At 34.7% G+C, this 22,535-nt stretch overlaps 1 protein-coding gene across 3 annotated transcripts in view; it reads left to right on the forward strand.

The window, feature by feature from the left end:
* Positions 1-14,338, forward strand: part of LOC137254260 (uncharacterized) — a 53,806-nt gene extending 39,468 nt beyond the window's left edge. For all 3 annotated transcript variants that reach the window (XM_067791958.1, XM_067791950.1, XM_067791955.1), the window contains 11 exons: positions 3,524-3,759; positions 4,135-4,220; positions 6,331-6,633; positions 6,771-7,677; positions 7,749-8,108; positions 8,176-8,633; positions 9,659-9,757; positions 9,821-10,131; positions 10,209-10,485; positions 10,671-10,826; positions 10,894-14,338. In XM_067791958.1, the coding sequence (XP_067648059.1) occupies positions 3,524-3,759; positions 4,135-4,220; positions 6,331-6,633; positions 6,771-7,677; positions 7,749-8,108; positions 8,176-8,633; positions 9,659-9,757; positions 9,821-10,131; positions 10,209-10,485; positions 10,671-10,826; positions 10,894-11,094 (3,394 nt within the window). In that variant the 3' untranslated portion in view covers positions 11,095-14,338. The remainder of the gene's footprint in view (positions 1-3,523; positions 3,760-4,134; positions 4,221-6,330; positions 6,634-6,770; positions 7,678-7,748; positions 8,109-8,175; positions 8,634-9,658; positions 9,758-9,820; positions 10,132-10,208; positions 10,486-10,670; positions 10,827-10,893) is intronic.
* Positions 14,339-22,535: the final 8,197 nt, after the last annotated feature.

Genomic DNA, 22,535 nt, shown 5'->3' on the forward strand with positions numbered 1-22,535 from the left:
TAGGCCCCTGCTTCTAAATCTGATAGCTGTGCCACTCCTAATAGCTCGAGCCTTAGCCTGGCTAGCGCACGGCACCAGCACGAGACGTGCTCGATCATTTTCTTCTCCAAGCCCCGCGCTTGGTTTCACACCTCTCCTAATGTGCACCTCTAGCTTTCTTTTAATCTTGCCCAATTTATTGGTACATTAACGGTACAAGCTTTGAGCGATGCGCCTTGTTTAACTAGTTCCACCTCTTTTTCATCTCTATCTGTTCCGCTATGCCTAGGCATCTAATACAGATATATTTTCTCCCTATCCCGAACCTTAGAGAGATTCCTTACACTCGTAACACACTTTTAGATGTGCTATGAGAGATTATGAGCCTTAATTGCTGTTTGGCTGTCCATGTAAAAATTTACGCAGCTGAAGTTTAAGCTATTTTTTTCCCGTGTTTCTACTACTTTAGTCACGGCTACTAACCACTTCCGCCTGAAAAACACAGTGATCTGGCAGCTTGTAGGATTTGCTCATTTACGGATCAGCGCAGTATACCGCAGACCCTACATCCTCCATTACTTTTGAACCATCGGCGTGCACGTGTATCGTCTCGTCATGTGAGCGCTCTTGTGCCCATATTCCACCTCAATTGTGGCTCTAAAGGACCCTTTGAAGCGCATGTCGGGAAGTAGGTAGTCTGTCCGTCCAATATTCGATGACGTTATACTACTATGACCGTATGGTCTCCCCCCAAGCTGCTTCTAGGTAATGTGTCTCGTTGCAGTTGTTAACGCTATGTTCTTCGCCACCATGTCTCTGCAATAAAATACGTCTGTTGTTCTCAAGGATTTAAAATGGCAGTTTTTGCTATCAGCGAAGTTTTATATATATCTGGAAATAAGTTTGAGATTACGCGTATTTTCGTTTTGTTTGGAACCAACGGTGGAAGTGATCAGAGCGATCACGATCGCATTTATCGAAGAACATGAAAATAAAACTTTGCGTTCTTCTATTTACTTGCGGCCCATTCAATTCGTCCGAAATCATGATAAAGGTCTTGGACCTATTCGCCAAATTTAGGTGGACGGCGTTGGGTTTAGATTGTGGTATAGTATATAATACTTCAGAACGATATGAGCCCGTCCCAGCAACCCAGGTCTTTCCAGTTTTAATTTGCTCATCTCAGCTCTGTCCGTATCTCTCGAGAAAAATCATGTTATTTGTACAATTTGTCGCGGTGAAAGAAGTTTCACAAATTTAGTAAGTGAGTTTGGCCGAATCCTCTTATGTCCGTCAAACAAGTTGTGCCAGTCGCTTCCTCGCTGTGCCATCTGGTGCCAATTGGTAACACCAAAGGAACTAAAATCGTTTTCCACCTGGGTCTTCTAGCGGAGTGGTAGCCGCCCTCTTCCCATGCTACCAAAGGCGAGTTCTGACAAGACTAAGAACGAGCTTCCGTATGTTAAAAAAAGCTCTCATAAATTTCCTATTATCCGTTTTGTAGCATCTAGAGCGCCTTTAAGATGTTCCGCAAGCCAAATCAGAAAAACATATATATACCTGCTTTTGAAGTCTATATCTAAGTCCCTCTATTCGAAAAATATTCATATTGGTCTCGATGTTTTCTGAAGTACGCTAAACAACCAAAACTTAAGACTAAAGTCTTCCTTAAAATATTTTTTAAATCAATCATCAGCTATCTTTTTCGTAATCAACTCGGTAGTAAATTCTGCCACAAGGTAATATTCCGAACTGATATTTAGTATGTCCAAAAGAGGAGACTGTTGCTATGCCTGCCATCTTCGATCACAGTCATATATATTATTTCTAATTGTTGTTTTTATGTTTTACAGGTCCCTTTTTCGCTCTTATTTGGAATCCAAATCTATAAATAAAGTTTTGGTTGTAAAGATGGAGATTCGGGCTATTAGCGAGCTTTTGGGCAATTTTGGTCGTAGAGCTTTTGTTTAGCTATATTAAAATAATTTGTTAAAAATAAACGATTGTGAGCACACAAAGAAATTGATTGATAGAACAGATGATTTCTGTTGATATTTGATAAGACACTTACATATATTGGTTGCGCAAGATGCGCACGGGTCCGGCTCGTATAATCAATTCATTTCGGTGTTCATTGACCACAGCTACGCCTTGGTGTTTCTTTTAATGTTGAAATAGGCTCTGCAGATGTCTTGAAATATACGCGTTCATCATCAACCAGTTTGAAGACATTTGTTGGTGGAATCTGAATTCCTTCAATGTAGGACCAAACTCCCCTTCCTTGGTCACCCAGGCGTTGAACTCGACAAACATGATTTCGATGTCATGGCGGGGACAATTATATTATCTATTTTTTAGTTTCTAATAGAAAAAGTTTTCATTCTAGTCAGTGGATGCGTAGCCGCAGATAAATGTTATGTTTAATCATCTCGCCTTGATGCGTAGTCTCTTTCACACCACAAGGCCAATACCATACCTCCCTCCTTATTGCCACTGTGGTCGGCAAGATCATATTGTCGTCCTGACTTGATCCGTTTATCGTGTTTTCTGCCTGCACATGGCATTTGCTTAACCAACGGGAATTGGGAGTAAGAGTGTGTGATATAAATGTAGAAAGAGAGAGTGGAAGGCCCAAATATAGATATGGAGAGAGGAAAAAGTGAGAGGAAGGAGAGAAGTGATAGATAAAGACCTTTTTTCAGTAAGAACAATTTTTTTTTGCGTTTTTGGTTTTATTGTTTAAATATTATTAAGTACTTTTAAACAAAAATATTATAAGATAGTTCTAATTAGCTTTATACTTAAATGCATGCAAATATCTTTTTGAATAAATAAATCTAATAATTTTTTTTTAAGTTCAGATATGTTCGCCGTAACGCTAGAAAGAATACCCTATCAAAGTTTACATTACAGCTATGCTCTTCGAAAACACATTACTCTCATGAAAAGTAGCTTGGTTTCATTATTCTTACATAACTTGGCGCAAAAATTTTATTTCGCAAAGTAAATGCTCAAATGCTCTCGCCAGCACTTACATAACTTACACCTGACGTCACATAATCATTCATGTGCTAAGCTCTTGAAGCGACTCGACTCTTGTATTTGACACATTTTTACGCATTCATAGCACGCATTCCACTTAGAAATTAATGGCTCGCCTACACGCAAGAAAATTGAATGAAAAAAAAAAAATAAAAGAAAATTGACAGCAATTTAAATAATTTCCATATTACAAGCAACAATGAATTCGCTCGATTATTATGCGCAGCCGGTGAAATTATACAACAAATTTGTATGCATTCGCTTTTAGTAGCCCTTTTGGCTGTCATCCCATTCCGTCTCACACTTCATTAACTCGCGCTGCTGCTGGTGTCACCATTATTGCGCCCATAAAACAAACACCTAATAGCACAGTGCCCCCAAAAATTATGTTTTTTTATTACCCTGTACATATTGGGCCTTTTCAAATTACTATTTCCTCTACTTCCTTCCTTCTTTCTATTTTTATAATAATTTTATATTTTTCTATCCTTTTTTTATTTAGCGAATTCGATGTTCCCAGCTTACATTTTCCTGGTCAGGTACATAAATGGCGTTTATCACAGTTACTGCAGAAGGGCACATTGCGAGCGCACGACTCTTTCCTCAGCGATTTGGCATTGGCTGCACGTTTTATTGTTGTAACGGCGCGTGCGCGCATTTTCGGTCACTTTTTTTCCGTTGTACATGCAGCGCAAGCATTACTTGATGGAATTATTAAATTGATTGATATGTTTATTGGTAAGTTGAACGAAAATGGTAAGGGTGAGACTATTCGAATATAAGTTATTCGAATAACAAACGCTTTTGTTCGACAGGTATTCGGAATTCGAATCTTCTTATCTTACTATTCGAATTCCTTATTATCTATTCAAACACTTTACCTTGCTTCTCAAATACCTTACATTACTATTCGAATAATGATTAAAAAAAAAAGATATTATTATGCTGTTGTTCGAATATTAAGCTATTATTCCAATTATTTTAAACGAATAGTATTAATCGTTTATAATTTATAATTATAATAATAATTTTTTATTCGAACATTATTCAAAAATAACCCCACAACTAGAAAATAGCAAACTTTTTTATATACATTTTTCGTTATATTTTCAGGCGTTCCAGCATTACTCGCTCATAATTTAGATTATAAAATAAAGGAGGAACGTTGTCGTTTTTTAATTGCTGAGCTCGTATGTCGCGTGAGTATTCGAGAGTATAATATTATTTCTGGATTATTTCCAAATTTGTGAATATTTACAAAATAGCAATTGCTTCAGGATTGTTTTGGTATCATTTCGGCGCTAGTAAGAAATTGTTTCTTACCTATTTCTATGACTATAATTAGTTTCGGTATTTGTGAAATAATTTCGGGAGTATTTTGTCTCATTGCGAGTTAAGGTTAGAGGGGAAGAGATGGAATGATCCTGAAATAGTCCCGAAATGATCCCAAAAATAATTCTGGAATGATCCCAAAGTAGTTAAGGGTTGATCCTCAAAACAATCCCGTATTGACACGAATTAGTCCACAAAGGATTTGAAAACTATCCTGAAATAGTCGCGTAATGGTCCCGAAGTAATCCTGAAGTTACCCCGTAAACAGCCTCAAAATTATAACGACAACAATCCCGCAATATTCTTCAACACATATTTATAATCCCGAATAAGTCCTCAAATTATCTCCATATACAATTGAGAAAGCATTCCAAAAACAGTTATGAAATATTCCAGAAATGATTCCTAAAACAATCTCAAAACAATTCCGAAACAGTCCCGAATACAATTCCAGCATGATCTGAGGATAGTCCCAACATGATCCCGATATAGAATGGATATGATCCCGAAAACAATCTTGAAATAGTCCAAACTAAATCGAAAACTTATTCCGAATTTATCCCAAAATTATCCCTCAATACTCCTGAAAAAATTCCGATAATATAACCATGAATGATGGGAATGATCCAAATTATTCCGAGAACTTATTTCGAATTCATCCCGAAACAAACGCGAAATTATCCTGAAATACTCCCAAAACAATCCTGACATAACCCGGAAATATTACCAAAATCATCCCCCGAAAATCAGGTATCCGAAAGATGCAGAGAACGACCTCGAAATGAAACAGAGATATTCTCGAAATGTTCCAACGGGATAAAAAAAAATTAAGTAAGTGTTCCCAGGTTCTGGCACAATTAAGTGAGAAATACCGTTAAAAAATATCTGTTCGGGTGTGGTTGAGACGCAGAAGACATACTTTCAGATTTGAGACAATTTTCGAATCGTTTTGCGACTATCATTTCGGGTTCCTTTGAGCTTCTTGACTAGTGTAGTTTCGAATATTTTCGATCAATATGAGCATTTCGAGATTTACGTTCTTTTCTGGAAAACATTTCGGTATTGTTTCGGAATTATTTCGGTATTATCTCCTGAAATTATGATATGGAAATCTCTTCGAAAATATCTATTCATCGTTCGATTTGTCTGAAATTTGGTATATATTTGGTAGATTAGTATTTACGACACTTTTATTTCCTGGCAATGGACCAGAGATCGACTGGGAGTGGCACTAGGACTGAAACTAGAACTGGAACTGGGGACGGTACTTGGAGCGGGACTGGGAATAAGGGATGGAGAAGAATAAGAAGAGCTAGAGAGAAGAGAAAGTAAATAAGAAATAGACTGAGAAAGGGATAGAGTTAGATGAAGATAGACGGATAGGGCTAGACGGGGCGCAAAAGAAGTGAGTGAAAAGACGGCGAAGTGTATGGAAGATTAGAAAAAGGGGGAGAGATGGGGAGAGAGAGTAAGAGGTAAAAACTTCTTGAAAGTTATGTAAAAAGGCCAAAGTTAGGGCAGAACAACGTCTGTCGGGTCTGCTAGTAGTTACATAAATATCGCAAAAACTCACACATTAATTTCGATATATATGGATATAACCTTAAATGCAATTCCGGGCTAAATGAGACGAGTTCATATGCTCCCTCGCTGCTGGCCAATGAGGGGCAATGCTTTCTTAATAACCTAAGTTCCTGATCCGATTCTCAGCGTGATTTCCTAGCATAGCGGCATGACATTCGTCATCATAATAATTGGCCTGCCTGACTCCCTAGAGCTTTCTAGTAGTCAGTTCGAAATAATTCCACAGTTTGGTTACACAGGTGGAGCACAGATTGTCATCTTCAATCTATCAAAAGATATCGTCAATGTAGTAGAGAACGCAAACACAATTTTTAATTTCTAAGAAACGGCTGTGGGAGAGGGTAGTTTCTTGGCTAATATTTATTTTAATTTATTTAATATTTCTAATTATAGCCCGAATTCGAAGACTGTCTTGATGGCCTTTGTTCGTTCGTACGTAAAATGCTGCGTCGTGCTACAATGGAGAAATTTGATTTTAATAACTGTGAAGTGACACAACCAGTGCCATATCTATTTCTTACGCCCAAAGGTCAAGAGATCGATTTGCGTTTATTTTGTCGTGATGTTATGCGTAAGGCGTTGCCAGTGCTAATTGGCATATTAGAGCGTGAGACGCGTGGTTGGTTTTTGCATTTTCGTGAACGTCTAATTGCAGAACTACGCGCCAAGAAACTTAGCGATAAGGAAATTGAAGAGGTAAGCATGAAGTTTTAATTACTTAACACTGAATAATCGTCAAAAGGGCTAAGTACCTTGCGGTAACTTATGTGAAATTGCTTTGCACAACTAATTTCGAGACTATCTCTTATTATGAAATCATTTCCATTTTGCAGGAAGTAAACGAGGCTGTTATGAAGGAATACTTGCAACGTGTATACACATCTATACTATCGAATCCCAAATTGGCAGAGTTGGGCGATGGCATACCTGAGTTGCTCGTACAGCAAGCACAATCAGTTGTAATTATGTATAAGGCAGTAGATAAAGTGCAAAAAGATATAAAACGTACACGTGATGATCACCAAAAATGTCTTACCAATGATCATTCAGTTTTGTCGCGAGTTGCGCCTTGGTTGCGTTCGAAATTACGCACCGCCGAAGAGAATAAATTCAGCAAATCTGCTTGGTCAGCGCATGAGGAGGCGTTGAAAATGTGCAATAAACAGAATTTACATCAAACTGCCTATTTTCTTAGTCGTGATTTGGCATTCATGAAGGAACGTGAGCCGGTCTTATTAAAAGAACTGAAAAATGCAAAAACGCCAACACGCAGTTTTCAATGGGCATGTCGTATTTGGTCGCCCAGCGCATGGGTAATACGACGCAACTTTCAGGGTCAATCAGATGTGATACCAACGGTAATAAGTCAACAAGCAACCTCAATTGTAACACCACGTTCGGATCCCAGTCAGCCAGTATTTTTGGTAGAAAAGGAAATCATACGCACAACCAGCACACGTTGGCCGTTGTGGCGTTTATTGAATTTACTACAACGTACATGGTGTTGGACGTGGAATATGATGTTTTTGCTTGGCATATTAGTGCCTTGGTGTAGCCCGTTGGGTTTGCGTGCGCTATTCTGTGTGAAGCCGTTCATGCCGGATTTAGAGTTATCACAAATTAATGGTACACTCTTTCCGCGCAAGACCAGCATCACACAGACGATGGCTTCACGTTTGATTGAACTTTGGCGACACATATCAAAATCACGTACACACTTTGAAACGGAACCGGACACAGGTGCGTTGATTTCATTCACAATAAACAAAAGCATGTCTAAAGTATTTTGATTTTGTGTATTGTACTTGCAGGCTTCATTGGTAAAGGATTGACGCGCAATTTAAATCGAGTTTGGAATTATTTCATTAAGGGTTTTCTCGGCACACTTATCATACTTTGTGCATTCCCATTGATTTGTTTGGCAACCAGTTTTCTCAGTATTTCTTTAGCACTAACTGCGCCTTTTTGGATTCCTATTTTTACTGTGCTTTTGCATCTTTACATGATACTCATTTACGATTTAGATTGTCCAGATAATACGCGCAATCGTTACTGTATTCTCTTGGAGGCACTTGTTTGGAATTTTCTCATGCAAGGCCTGATACAGCCGGTGTTGGCTATATTAGTGGCTACATTTTTCTGTCCATTGGCTTCGGGTATAATTTTAGTTGGTAAGTTAGCTACTACAACATAAGAAATTTTCAAATAAATAAAGTTTTCTTTTTTCTCTCATTTCAGTCGGCTTTGTACGCTATTCTCTCCGTCTTCTCTGGGATTCCTTAACATTTCATTTGTTCATAAAGAAATGTGGACGTGTGCCTGCTTCCGATAGTCTTGCCGTGAAACGTATTGCTGGTCCTGGTTTGGCACTTGATTATTATTTTATAATAAAACCGGAACAATCTTTAGCTGCATTCGAAGCAAAAATGGAATTGGATGAGCTTCAGGCATATCAGCACGCTATGGAACGCATTATATTACAACCACAAAAAGATTTTAGTCAATTTGTGGAAGCTTGCTTTGGCCCATTTTCAGCGCAGCTAGCGAAGACTGGACCGTATATGGCACTAGATCGCGAGGCTCACGATTTAATGAGTACCTTGCATGAAAAATTAGAAAAGCGTAGACGAGAATTGCAAACCTCGTTAACAACGCAGGTGAAAACACGAATCAAATTGAATACGAAGGAACTAAAGGTCAGTATTTTATAATTTTTTTAATATTGTTAAGCCTTAGAACGCATGTTATTTAACAGATTCTAAGCGAACTAGTTGAAAATCTACAGAGAAAACATCGGGACTTTTTACAAGTATACAAAAAGATCACAAATTACAAAATTTGATTTTGCATAGCTCAGAAGTGGAATAATTTTTTACTTTATTATTTATTTTAATACGATGGAAAGAAATCTATGCAAAAATAGCTTCGCCCACTAGCCAAAACAATGGTATCGATCTGAAAAGGTCGCCGTTGATGCCATTCGAGATTTGTATAAAACCATGGAATTGGAAAATGCTTAAAGCAAAGACCCTTCATTGCAAGGTTATGGTACATTTTATTAGGATGAAGATTATCTCTTTCGAAATAAAATGAATACAAGGTACGATATACGTCCGAGAAGAGTTAGGCCGAGATTTCCTTTAACTTTGCGGCGTGCTCCTTTTTAATGTTTGCAAAACAATGGCGGTACGGGACCTAGATGTTTTATGAACGGCAGATGAGTTTTAGCTAAGAAGCTTTTCATGCAGAAATACGCTTGGGATGTTTACCAAACTGAAGGCCGATCCCGTTTAGAAAAAAATATTTTTTTTTTTAATTTTAATGAATCTTTCAGTGTGGTAAGCGAGCACAGTACCATCGCACGCTGCTTGCTGTATACCTCTATAATTTAGATGTAGTCATGGATCTAATAAGTACTTTCGTTATCAATGTTAAACGCTCAGGCTATTTATGTATTTAAGTCTGCTCCCTTTTTCGCGGGTTCGCGTAGGGTTGAATGAAAGTGTGACAAAGCTGTCAAAGTCAGATATCGTTCAGCTCCTCTGTTCGATGAATGGCAATGATTTCTCGCTTTTAAAACAATGATGGAAGAATAAAACTGCGATATTTTAATATAAGTGTCATAGAAGTGTAAAAATTTAAAAGGCTAATCATTTTAAATTTGTAAATAAATTTCAATGCGTTTAATTGCGATTACAATGATCTTATTTAATTTTTACAGATCGCTATACAACTAGCCGCCCATATATTAGAGAAATGTTATCCGTCGCACGTTATTGCAAGACTTTCCATTAGCGAAGAGGAATTTTGGGATAATAAGGTAAACTAGTTGAGTAATTCTAAACAAAACATTTTTACTAATTTATTCAAAAATTATTTACAGGGTCTCACAGTAAACGATTGGCCCGGTCTAGCCGGCCTTATGTATACCGAAATATTTAGCTTAGATTTTCTAACGCCTTTGACTGAAAACGATACACATTTTAAATTAGAACCTCATCCCTCGCTTGACTTAACACGTTATACAGAAATGGTACAAAATGCTACCGATGTGATAGGTTCTAAAGGGTTAGATTTATTGGGTAATGTGTATGCGCCGCGTGGTAATGTACAAGTACATCTACCATTTCTCGAGGTGACGGCATTTAATCCACGCTCACGTATTACGCTTACATTTAGAAAACCAGAGAAGAGGTAACAACACAATATTTATTTTTTTAAATAGAAAAAAATATCGATTTAGACAATTTTTGTTTGTTTCTAATTTACAGAGATATGTCAGTGGGTTTAACCACACCGCGTGTACGAGCACACCGCTCGCAACACACGAAAGCACTCGAGCCTTTAAAGCCATGGCGCCCATGGAAAAAGAAATCGGATGAGAAGAGTATTACAGAAAAATTGCTTATACCTTTGCCAGTGCCGCATCCAGTACATATTGCCATTGCCATACATAATCGTGACAGCGAAAATCCTATACCACTCGATTCTGAGCTGGTGTGGGAAATTCTCAAGTCAATTGAGGATTGTCAAGGTGGTGATGTGATGGTAAGCTCTTATTTTTATTTATTTTTCATATATGCAGTAACTCAAAAAAATTATCTGTGGGATCAAGAAATTCAACTAAGCTCAAAAACTACAAATTTTAAAGAACAACCACCGAACATTTTTGGGTTTCAAAATCAAGCTTAATGTACTGAAAATTAAATACTAATTTCTCTTTTTAAATTTAGGCTGTGCAATCGGTTGCACGCTATCGTGGCGCCGTAACTGAGTCGAGTAATGACTCGCTAGCAACAAGCAGCAGTATTGGCAGTACACGTGATTCCGGTTCCGGCTCAGGCGTCGTAGGAAATGGCACCGAAACCTTGCCTTGCGTCAATCGTGAGGTAAGTTAGGATAAACATTTCTTATTCATATAAACAAAATATCTACCAATTATAATTCAACATTTAGGTATGCACGCAAGTGAAGGTAGCTGAAGAGCCAGTACAAACATCCGGCTTCCATTGGACGCTTAGCCAATGGGGTGCCGCACAAACAGCACGACGACGTACTAACTCAAACGTGCGCGTAGACTTAGCAAGTCCAGAAGATATATCATTGGACACGGATAGTTCACGTGCTGTTTTCAATCCTTATGGTACAACAGTCTAGAAAAAGCCAGTATGAATGAGAAGCGCCTATGTGAAATAGCTAAAACAGAATTAAGCTTAGTAAAGAAAAACAATTATTTTTACTTTGCATATACTAAGTATATAAATATGTAGTACATATGTATGTAGATTTGAAAATATTTTATATGAAGCATATATAAATGTATGCATCCAATTTCATAATTAAAATTGTTTAAAAGAGAAACAATCGAATTAATATGAATTTGCTGCGTTAGAAAGCGAAAGCCTGATAATTGTATTGTGCAATGATTTAAAGTGAAAAAAACTGTGCCATGTTGAGCACACGTATACGTTATTCTAAAAAGCATTCATTCATGCATACATCTAGCATAAATAGAATCAAGCACATGCAATTCATAGCTGCATACTTTCATACACATATTGCACATTGGTACGTAAATATTGGTATGAAATTTAAAATGAATTGTAACACATATAAAAAACATATAGATATCTATATGTATATATATTTGTATATCTAACCAACATACTTACATTCAAACATGTATCTGTACAACAGACGTATTACGATTTAAGCTTTGGCATGGCAAAAGAATCCAGAATCAAATTCGTAATAACAATGTTAAATGCATTTATAACTACGTTGGGTATGCAGCGATCTAAATCAGAGCTACGCATACGACTGAGATTCAGCAAGGCAAGCACTCAATTAGTGTTCGCTTAAATTTAAATTTTTTTTAACCATTCTCGTTCGAAGCTTTTCGGGCGTTGTGCATCTTTGATCTACATTGACGCGGTAAACTCCAATCTGCCATCCTGACCAAATGGATCATGGTTACGAAAAAAAATTACTGACAGCTTCCAATGTCCCGGCACCTACAAAAACTGCTTCTGCTTATTCCATTCCGCTTCAACTTCCGTACAGACTCAGAGGTGTAATTGTAGCATATTTTTAGGCGCTCTTACTATTTGCTATTTGTTTCTATGTTCTGCAATAACTTAAATTGGAATACGGTTGTAGTATAGCAATAATTATAAGGCATCTAGTCGTGCGAACAAAAAAAAATTATAATAATTTTCTATTACTATTCGGTAATATTTTTTTTTAACTGGTTTTAGTATTCTTCTAATTGCCATAAAAGGCAAACAAATTTCGAATGTTATTGATATCGATATAATTTTAACATTATTAATATTAATTTACTTTTAATATTATGCATTACTTTTCTAATAATATTAAGCAGATTTTACTCTATTTTCATAGTAAAACACACGTTTTTTTGATATTTTTTTAATACCTATAACTGTATTATAATTTATTTTTGCATTTATTAACTCGAATTTATAACTGTTATATTAGTTTGTTACATGAATTTAACTCGAATACCAATTTAAATACACAAGATTTATTTTATAATTAATTTTATGAAATTATAATTGTTAAATATTTTATTTTTTCAACTATCAAAGCACATTATGATATTTATAAACATATTCGATATTTATACATTTTTTATTATACTTCAAATGAAATACGAAAGCCATTAGAACTTGAGCAATAAAATCCATGAAAATAATGCATAATCTTTTTAGTCAACTTCCTTTTCAAGTAAAATGTGAAGTTACGCTCTCTGGTTTAAATAAGTTTTTAGTATGAACGAACATGTTTTTACCAAACTTTATGATTATTTTTACAATTTACTACACATTTTTTACGGTGCAAGCGGGCCTTTATGTAACTCGTTTCGAAAGTGAATTTCTATTGAATATTTTACTAAAATATTTCCGATCATATGTTGGTCTAAATTAGTACTCGATAGGAGTATAAGTTTATAGTTTTGTTCATTTTCGAGTTATTCTCGGATATGTACAAACAAATTATAGGAATACCTCCCCCAGATATAACATGCGATAATGATGTTTCAAAACGCTTGTATTTGGTTCGAGAAATAGGCAGTTTTCCTGCAAGCCGACATCAAGGGTTCATGTCCCTGTTCGGGCGCCACATATTTATGTAAAAGCTGAAGGGCGAGTAGTTCCACGTATTGGCTTGGCGTCAATCACTTCATTTTGCTTATCAAGAGCTATTTCAAAAATAAACAAATTAACGGTTTAGTTTGCTTCTGAAAAAAAAAATGTTGCGAGTTAACATTCCAATTTTTCAATTTCGAGAATGATTGGTATTTGGTTCATAAGCCCACAAACGGTATTCCAGGGTTAATGTGCTTGTTCGGGCGCCATGTATCTAAGTTTTAAATCTGATATCTAAGGTAAAATCTACTACCCTAGCGCATAATCTGAGCTGACCCTCTCTGTTGAACACGATTGATTTGCCATTGTATCAGCTGAAAATTGGAATCCATTGCCTAGCTATTGTATTATAAAAGGTAATGTAAAATTAATCACCCTATAGGTAGATTTACTCATCTCAATGTTTGCGGCTACATACAGGAGTTAATATCAGCACGACAGAGCCCACTTGATCTAATTTTCGTTTCAATTTCCGGGTTTGACTTCCGTTTAAAAAAAAAGGAGTCTGGGGTCGTAAAACCCTACAAAATATTCTCCGTTGTCAGCATCGTTTACCTTATTCTTCTCTCTCACTATTGATCTTGAAAGGTATTTACAATGACCAACTTTTCAATAATTTTTAGTTTTTGTTGATTTTGAAAATTGACTAGTAGGTATGGTACTGGATGGTTGAGCATCAAAAAATCGTCAAAAATACTTTAGCATTGTTTAATATTTGAATCAACCTATTGTTTAATCTGAAAGTTGACTATTGTAAAGGGACGTGCAACAGTTGCATTAAACAAAGTTGGTAGGTAGCCGACTTTTGTAGATCAACTGTTTTTAATGCAAAACTTTCTCTATATTTGATGAACACCCTACTACAAAATTTTATGAAAAGACGTCTTACCTCAGAATTTGTTTAAGAAAACGCTCAATATGAGCCTAAATACAAAACATTTTGAAGTTAGAATGTTCTGAGATAGGACGCTTTTGATACAAGTCCTGCAATAGAGCGTTGTTGAAAAAAACATATGTTGAGTTAGAGCATTGTCGAAATGACGGCTGAGATAAAGTGATATTTCACTCAGCTTTCTGTATAAAAAGAAAATATGAGTATAATTATGAACGAGATTCTATAATGCAACAGTAATTTTCATTCGAAAAAAATCATTATTTTGTTTATAAATGTAAATGAATAAATAAACTGCGTGAAATCAATTTTAGAATCAACTTCTCATGCAACTGAAATTGACTCCAAAACTGAGCAACATCTCTTGAATCAACTTTTTTAAATAAATTTTAGAGTCAAATTCCAATGTTATGTAATAAATTTTAGAACCAACTTCTCCTGCAACTAAAATATACATATTTCAATACTGAGAAATGTAAGTCAACAATCAGTTTAAAAATCAACTTTTTATCCAACTAAAATTGATTCATATCGTGAACAGCTCTTAAATCAACCTGAAACACACTTAAGTTGACTTCCAAACCAATTTTAAAATCAGTTCTGATTTTTTGCATCAATTTTAAAATCAACAATCAATTTGATCCAACTAAAATTGATCCATATCGTGGGCAGCTCTAAGTCAACGTGAACCACACTTACTTCGAGTTTCAAATCAACTTTAAAATGAACTTCTGATTTTTTGTATCAATTTTAGAATCAACTATTCATGCAACTCAAATTGGTTTCTTTATTGAGCAACCTTAACAGCTCTTAAGTCAACTTTTAAAACCAAATTTTGAATGATCATGTAACTAATATTGATAAGCACTTATTTTACATTTGTAAATAATGTTTAACAAAAATGTACCCTAGAAATTCAAAAAACTTAAAAATTGTGCTTCACCACATATTAAAGTATACATATATTTTTTTGTTTACAAATCTATCACTACCTAACATCAATCTTCTCATAATTTTCCCACTATTTTATATCTGCTTTAGTTTTTTTTTTTTAGTTAAACAAGCTTCAAAAAAACCAAAAATTAGTTCACCTATGTAATTGAAAACACAAAAAAATAATATATTTTTAAACTAAAAATTGTATTTATTGCTTAAACAAAATTAACGAAACTAAAACTCTTATTTCATTATATCAAGCCGTAGTCAAGACGCCCTTATAAAAACGCAACCAAAAATTCAAATGAGATTTACATTTTAAGTAGATTAACAAAACTAACAAATTAATGTTAAATTTATTATCTAATAAATTATCAATACGAAATCATTGTACGAATATTATAAAAATTACAAACAAAAAGTATTAATTTATAAAACGAAAAAACAAGCAAACAAATAAAATTATGCAAAATCAAATGCAATTGATAATGTGAAATACAAAATAAGTATTTAAGTAATATGACATTTACAATTTATATACAAGCGATGCACAAGTAGTAGTTATACAAATATTATACATAAATACGAGCATAAGAATAACTATATAAATAGACATTTATATCATACATACGATATATACTACATAGATAACCATTACCCCCATTCCTGTCGCCAACAAGCGCTTTGCTGCCCCTTTCTATACTTTCTCTTATATTCTAAAGACGCTTTTTCATCAATTTGACTAACGAATTAAAATGACAGCTATTTAATAAATAATTTCATTAATATATATTATTGATATACTAATTTCATGTTTGACTTAGTATTGTATATGTTATTAAGATGTGTGGCACCCATAAAGTAGCGCCTGGTATTTTTTTAGCATATGTTTATATTATTCCTAGAAGCACAGCCTCGAGGAGCTTCGGAATACTACTCGGGGTTCACCTACATGTCGTGTGAGCGCAGCGACAGAGATTCAGTAAAACAAGTAGCCGATTAATTTTGTACTTCAAGGTCATTCTATGCTCAAACATTCTCCGTGTAAACATCTTTTGTCAAATTTGTGGCGTTGGGGCATGTTCAGTACCATTTTACAAATTTATTAATTGAAATAGACTCTCCATTGTAAGGGGTTATAAGGCAGATCGTCGGGAAAAACTTTAAACAGTGCTACAATCCAATCCTAATCTACCAGCAGAATTGGTCTAACAGGTTCCGATTTGGCCCTAACCTCAAAAAAAGTTCAATCGACAGTTGTTTTTTTTTTTTTGTTTTGTCTTTTTTTTTTTAATTAGCCTGACGGTGTGTGGTACAGCCCTAACCTCAAAAAAACGGAACAAACGCTTTTTGAGTTTCGTGCGGAATTATCGAATCTAGGCCAATTCTGATGGCGGACTCGCATTTTGCGCATGAAAATTAAAGCAATAATGTGTCACAAAGATCTGCTGTTTGACCACTTATACATACATAAAAAAAATAAAGGGCAGTGTTAACACTTTTCGGAGTAATACGAAAGTATTTTGGTGTACATTAAAATTTTCAACTCTGTTGCTCGTTGTATTGAGCATGGCGGACTGTTGCATACATGCAAACATAAAAAGATTTCAATTATTTTGTTTAAACAAAGAGTATAAATGCAATAAGAGCCGTCACTCGTTGTTTTTTAGGCATTTACTCGATGTATACTGAGAGGTTGTCGCTACTTTTTTTTTTGGGCAAGATGTTTATAAATGTCTTCTATACATTTTCGTGGGGTATTTGTGTTTATTTTTCCGACTGTATTTAACTAGCTTATTTAATTCTCTTTCCAAAAATCACAGCATGAATAAATGCGAGACAATTAAAAATGTGCCTCCCAGAAAACATTCGGCATCAATTTTTTCAATTTCCAGCGAAATACTCACCACAAAATAACGAGTGACGGCTCTTATTGTATTTATCCTCTTTGGTTTAAATAGATGAACTAATGTCAAAATCATACTGTGCTGGAAGTTGAAGTGTCAAATGTTATTAAAAAAATACCAATTAGCTGATTTCCGGCCGCCACCTGTTCCTGGTTCCGCCATGGTATTGTTTAAGGCAGATGTGAACAGTAACCCGCAGTGCTGCGGTGGTAGCGTGATCCGTCTTTCAAAATGTAGTTAATTTACTAAAGACCCGCAACTACAAAAAATATTTTAACAAATATTTCACTCCCCCAGATTGCCTTCCAGCTCAAAATCAACCATAAAAATTCCCATTTTGTGCCACTACGTGCCACCTCAGGAAAGCAATAGAACACGCCCAAAATTCTTTCTTAGTGTGGGCGGGAGTGGAGTACGCAGCGCAATAAAATCTAAGAGTTGAAGAAGATGGGTGTAATGAAGAAGGAAAGCTTTAGGTCCTCGATAGAGCTTGTAGATCCCGTGATATTTGAAGAACAACGTGATTTGTGACTCCGACTGCGACTTCTCACTCGTAGCAATTTTCATTTATGACTGACTGTGATAGAATATCAGTATGATCTAAATCGCAAATCACATTAACGCTTAATCACAGACCACAGTCCCAATCAAAGCTCTCTTCATAGAAAAAAAATTAGCTGCGACATTAAATTTGTGTGTGGCACAGTCAAGATTTACTTCGCCAGAATTTTCTTTGGCTAGAGATTTCCACTATCATGGAAACGATGCAAGTTTTTCCCCAGATAAAACTTTCAGCGATGTTTATATTTTGTAATATTATGATCAAATTACTTTACAATATATTTACCAAATTAAAAATTTACTATAAAGAAAATGTTTGTTGAATTAACTAAGTGAAGCACGCATAATTTTGGCAATTCAAATTGATTTGTGAACTATTTTTTTATTGCAATTTACTCTTCTTTGTAAATATTTTTATATAGTTTTAATTATATTCAACGCATCCACACACGCTTAAGCTTATTCTACTAATATTTAAGTAACGAATGACGAATAATAAGTAAACATAAATTATTGTAATTTTTATTGTGAGATGAATAAAAAATTAATAAAATATAATTAAATTTAATTATAACGACAATCTGCTTTGTCGATTTAATTGTGAAATAATAACGATTTCTAATGGATTGTAGTGTTACGAATATAATGTTGCAAGAAATATACAAATTATGAAAAAAAAAAGAAAAATTGTTTTATTGTCTCCCAAACATCGAGCAGTACAATCCAAATTATTGCAGTGCATGATCCCAAAAGGAGCGCTGACTACACTGGATCACAAATTCCAATTTTTTCTGCACCTGAGACGCCATTATGAAATTCCTATGTAAAATCACCCCCTGATTTCGAAAATCAAGGTTATTTTTAATTCTATGGTAACGTTTTTGAGATATTTACGAATAACGTTTTTTTCAAAAAAAAAAAAAAAAATTGGGTCCACTTAATCATACATATCGCAGGAACGAATTAGACAATTCCAAAACGGTTTGAAGCTTTTAAAAGGTAATAAAATTTGCTATAAACTGTGCATACAACACTTTTTGCTAGGCCCCAAAGATAACGAACAATCATTACGGATTTTTTCCATTTTTTTGTAAAAATATAAAAAAAAAAATTGTACTTTGCGAGGAAGGATCTCGAATACTTTTTATTTTTTTTTTTGCAGATTTGTTTCTTTCTCTCTAAGCTCTGTTTTATTACAAACAAAAAAAAAAAAAAATAAGCTTTCATTCAACAAAATCGATATACTAATACAAAAGTTATAAGCATTCAAGTACATATATTCATTTAATACTTAAGTACCCTACTGGTACATATGTGTTAGTATTGGTATACCAGTTAGTTAGCGAATACTAACACATATGTACCAGTTAGTATTGGTATACCAGTTAGTTAGCGAATACTAACACATATGTACCAGTAGGGTACTTAAGTATTAAATGAATATATGTACTTGAATGCTTATAACTTTTGTATTAGTATGTCGATTTTGTTGAATGAAAGCTTATTTTTATACTCAGCTGAGCAGAGCTCACAGAGTATATTAACTTTGTTCGCATAACGGTAATCCGCAACGGCATAAACTAATCGAGATATATATAGACTTCTATATATCACAATGATCTGGCTGAAAAAAGAAATTCATTTAGCCATGTCCGCCCGTCCGTCCGTCTGTAAACAAGATAACGATAATTTTGAGGTATCTTGATGAAATTTGGTATGTAGGTTCCTGGGCGCTCATCTCAGATCGTTATTTAAAATGAACGAAATCGGACTACAACCACGCTTACTTTTTCGATATCGAAAATTTCGAAAAACCGAAAAAATGCGATAATTCATTACAAAAGACGGATAAAGCGATGAAACTTGGTAGGTGCGTTGACCTTATGACGCAAAATAGAAAATTAGAAAAATTTTGGACAATGGGCGTGGAACCGCCCACGATGAAATTTGGTAGGCACGTTACTCCTATTACTACATGTATGCTAAATAAAAATTAGCGAAATCGGATGACGAACACGCCCACTTTTAAAAAAAAACTTTTTTTAAGTCAAATTTTAACAAAAAATTTAATATCTTTACAGTATAAAAGTAAATTATATCAACATTCAACTTCAGTAATGATATGGTGCAACAAAATAGAAAGATAAAAGATAATTTTAAAATGGGGGTAACTCCGCCCTCTTTCATTTAATTCGTCTAGAATACTTTTAATGCCATAAATCGAACAAAAATTTACCAATCCTTGTGAAATTTGGTAGGGACATAGATTCTATGACGATAACTGTTTTCTGTGAAAATGGGCGAAATCGGTTGAGGCCACGCCCAGTTTTTATACACAGTCGACCGTCTGTCCTTTCGCTCGGCCGTTAACACAATAACTTGCTCAAAAAACGATATATCTTAACTAAACTTAGTTCACGTACTTATCTGAAGTCACTTTATCTTGGCATAAAATATGGCCGAAATCCGACTAAGACCACGCCCACTTTTCCGATATCGAAAATTACGAAAAATGAAAAAATGCCATAATTCTATACCAAATTAGAAAAAAGAGATGAAACATGGTAATTGGATTGGCTTATTGACGCAAAATATAACTTTAGAAAAAACTTTGTAAAATGGGTGTGACACCTATCATATTATGTAGAAGAAAATGAAAAAGTTCTGCAGGGCGAAATCAAAAGCCCTTGGAATCTTGGCAGGAATACTGTTCGTGGTATGACATATATAAATAAATTAGCGGTACCCAACAGAAGATGTTCTGGGTGACCCTGGTCCACATTTTGGTCGATATCTCGAAAACGCCTTCACATATACAACTAAGGGCTACTCCCTTTTAAAACCCCCATTAATACTTTTAATTTGATACCCATATCGTACAAACACATTCTAGAGTCACCCCTGGTCCACCCTTATTGCGATATCTCGAAAAGGCGTCCACCTATAGAACTAAGGTCCACTACGTTTTAAATAATCATTAACACCTTTCATTTGATACACATGTCATACAAACCCATTCCAGGGTTACCCTAGGTTCATTTTGCTAAATGGTGATTTCCCTTATTTTGTCTCCAAAGCTCTCAGCTGAGTATGTAATGTTCGGTTACACCCGAATTTAGCCTCCCTTACTTGTTTTTGTAATAAAACAGAGCTTAGAGAGAAAAAACAAATCTGCAAAAAAATAAATAAATAAAGAGTATTCGAGATCCTTCCTCGCAAAGTACAATTTTTGTTTATATTTTTACAAAAAAAATGGAAAAAACCCGTAATGATTGTTCGTTATCTGCAGGGCCTAGCAAAAAGTGTTGTATGCACAATTTATAGCAATTTTTTTTATCTTGTAAAAGCTTCAAACCGTTTTGGAATTGCTCAATTCGTTCTTGAGATATATATGATTAAGTGGACCAAATTTTTTTTTTTTTTTGGAAAAAACCGTTATTCGTAAATATCTCAAAAACCATAGAATTAAAAATAACCTTGATTTTCGAAATCAGGGGGTGATTTTACATAGGAATTTCATAATGGCGTCTCTGGTGCATTTTGGCTGCAAACCAGTGCTATTATGTTTATAGAGTTATTTATTATTATTTTATTTTAATATTAATTGGTCGCTACCATAAAATAGCAAATTAATGTGTACAGCTGCGAACACGAAAAAAGCAACAAAACTTATTAACTAATTATATCATTTTTTTTTTTCAATTTCGAACGATTTGAGCCAGATAAATCCAGATAGAAGTCTGATTCAATTTGTGAGCCAGATAATTTGTTAATTACTTCTTTTTAGGTTGGCAACGCGGCCTTTAATATACCTCCTTTTTCGAAAATAGATGTCGCTGCTTAGCCTTTCGCCCTATGAGTTAAATGAAAATCAGCGGCGACATCTGCCTATTACATTTCACGTGTGCGAAAATTTCACGACATCTGCTTCACAAGTCTCTCAATGATCCAGAACATTCCCGTGAGAATTGAGCGTGAGCCGGAATTGTAAAACTCACTGATTGAAACTTACAACAAAAGAAAACTATTCCACTAATCGAATCGGTCACTAGTCGCATTCAAACAGCTAGTCTATTAGAGATAATCGATTAATTTATTAACAACTTTGCGAATCGGTTATTCCAAAAGTTGATTATCAAGAGCTCTACTATACAGTTTGGTAACACAAAATATTTTAAACTGACAGGGTAGAAGTTATAAGTGATACACATCGTATGTTGAAACAATTTTCCGTCATCCCTTGTCAAATTTGGTTTGAAGGAAAACCGGTAACGGCGTTATGCCATCTTCAGTGCCATTTTTTGCCAGCTATACGTCTTAAAGCTTGCATTGTATTTTTAGACTTTTTTGTAGTGTATTTCAGATGTTCTTTCATATAAAAACAAAAAATTTGGAAAAAATTTCATTCAAAAATTCATTGCGAATTTTGAATGATGTACAAATTAAAATAAAATTGATTCGGCCAGAAAACTCCATACTCAAAAAATTCTAAATAAAAAAGTTCAAAGCTTTTAAGAACATTTTTAAACGCTTCTCGAATTTTCGATTTTTTTCGAAAACGTTTTTGAGATTGGCTTACATTGTTTTTTAAACACAATATTTCCTTCACTTTGCTTTTGAATTATGAATTGCCATTTGAATTCACAGATAAAATTTAGTTATTGTAGGTGCGTGACTTGCTAAAGTCAAGTTTTCAGAAACATTTATATATAAAAATATAAAAGTGGCGTGGTTATTGTCCTATTTCGTTCATTTTAAATAGTGATCGCAGATGTATTCCAGGGAAGTAAATATACTTATTCAATACATATATCTCAAAATTTAATACAGGTTATCATGGTCAAAATCGGTGGCAACGAAAATGACTTAAGACCATGGCAAAGTTGACATAGGCATAATGCCTTAAGGGCCAATTAATGGTGACTTATAACCACAAAACCATACCCAGATAAAACAGCTGATCGAACCTACCTTATGGAAATCAATGTAATCGATTAATGGTGCCATACCATAACTCTAACGCCATAAACATACCATAGCCAACCAATTGGTTTTTGGTTTCTCGGTATATCCATAATCTAAAAATATTTGAGTTGGAGAATTTAATAACTTTTTGTAGATTTTATTCATTGT

This window comes from Eurosta solidaginis, chromosome 1 (assembly GCF_040869045.1).
Source record: "Eurosta solidaginis isolate ZX-2024a chromosome 1, ASM4086904v1, whole genome shotgun sequence".
Lineage (NCBI taxonomy): Eukaryota > Metazoa > Arthropoda > Insecta > Diptera > Tephritidae > Eurosta > Eurosta solidaginis.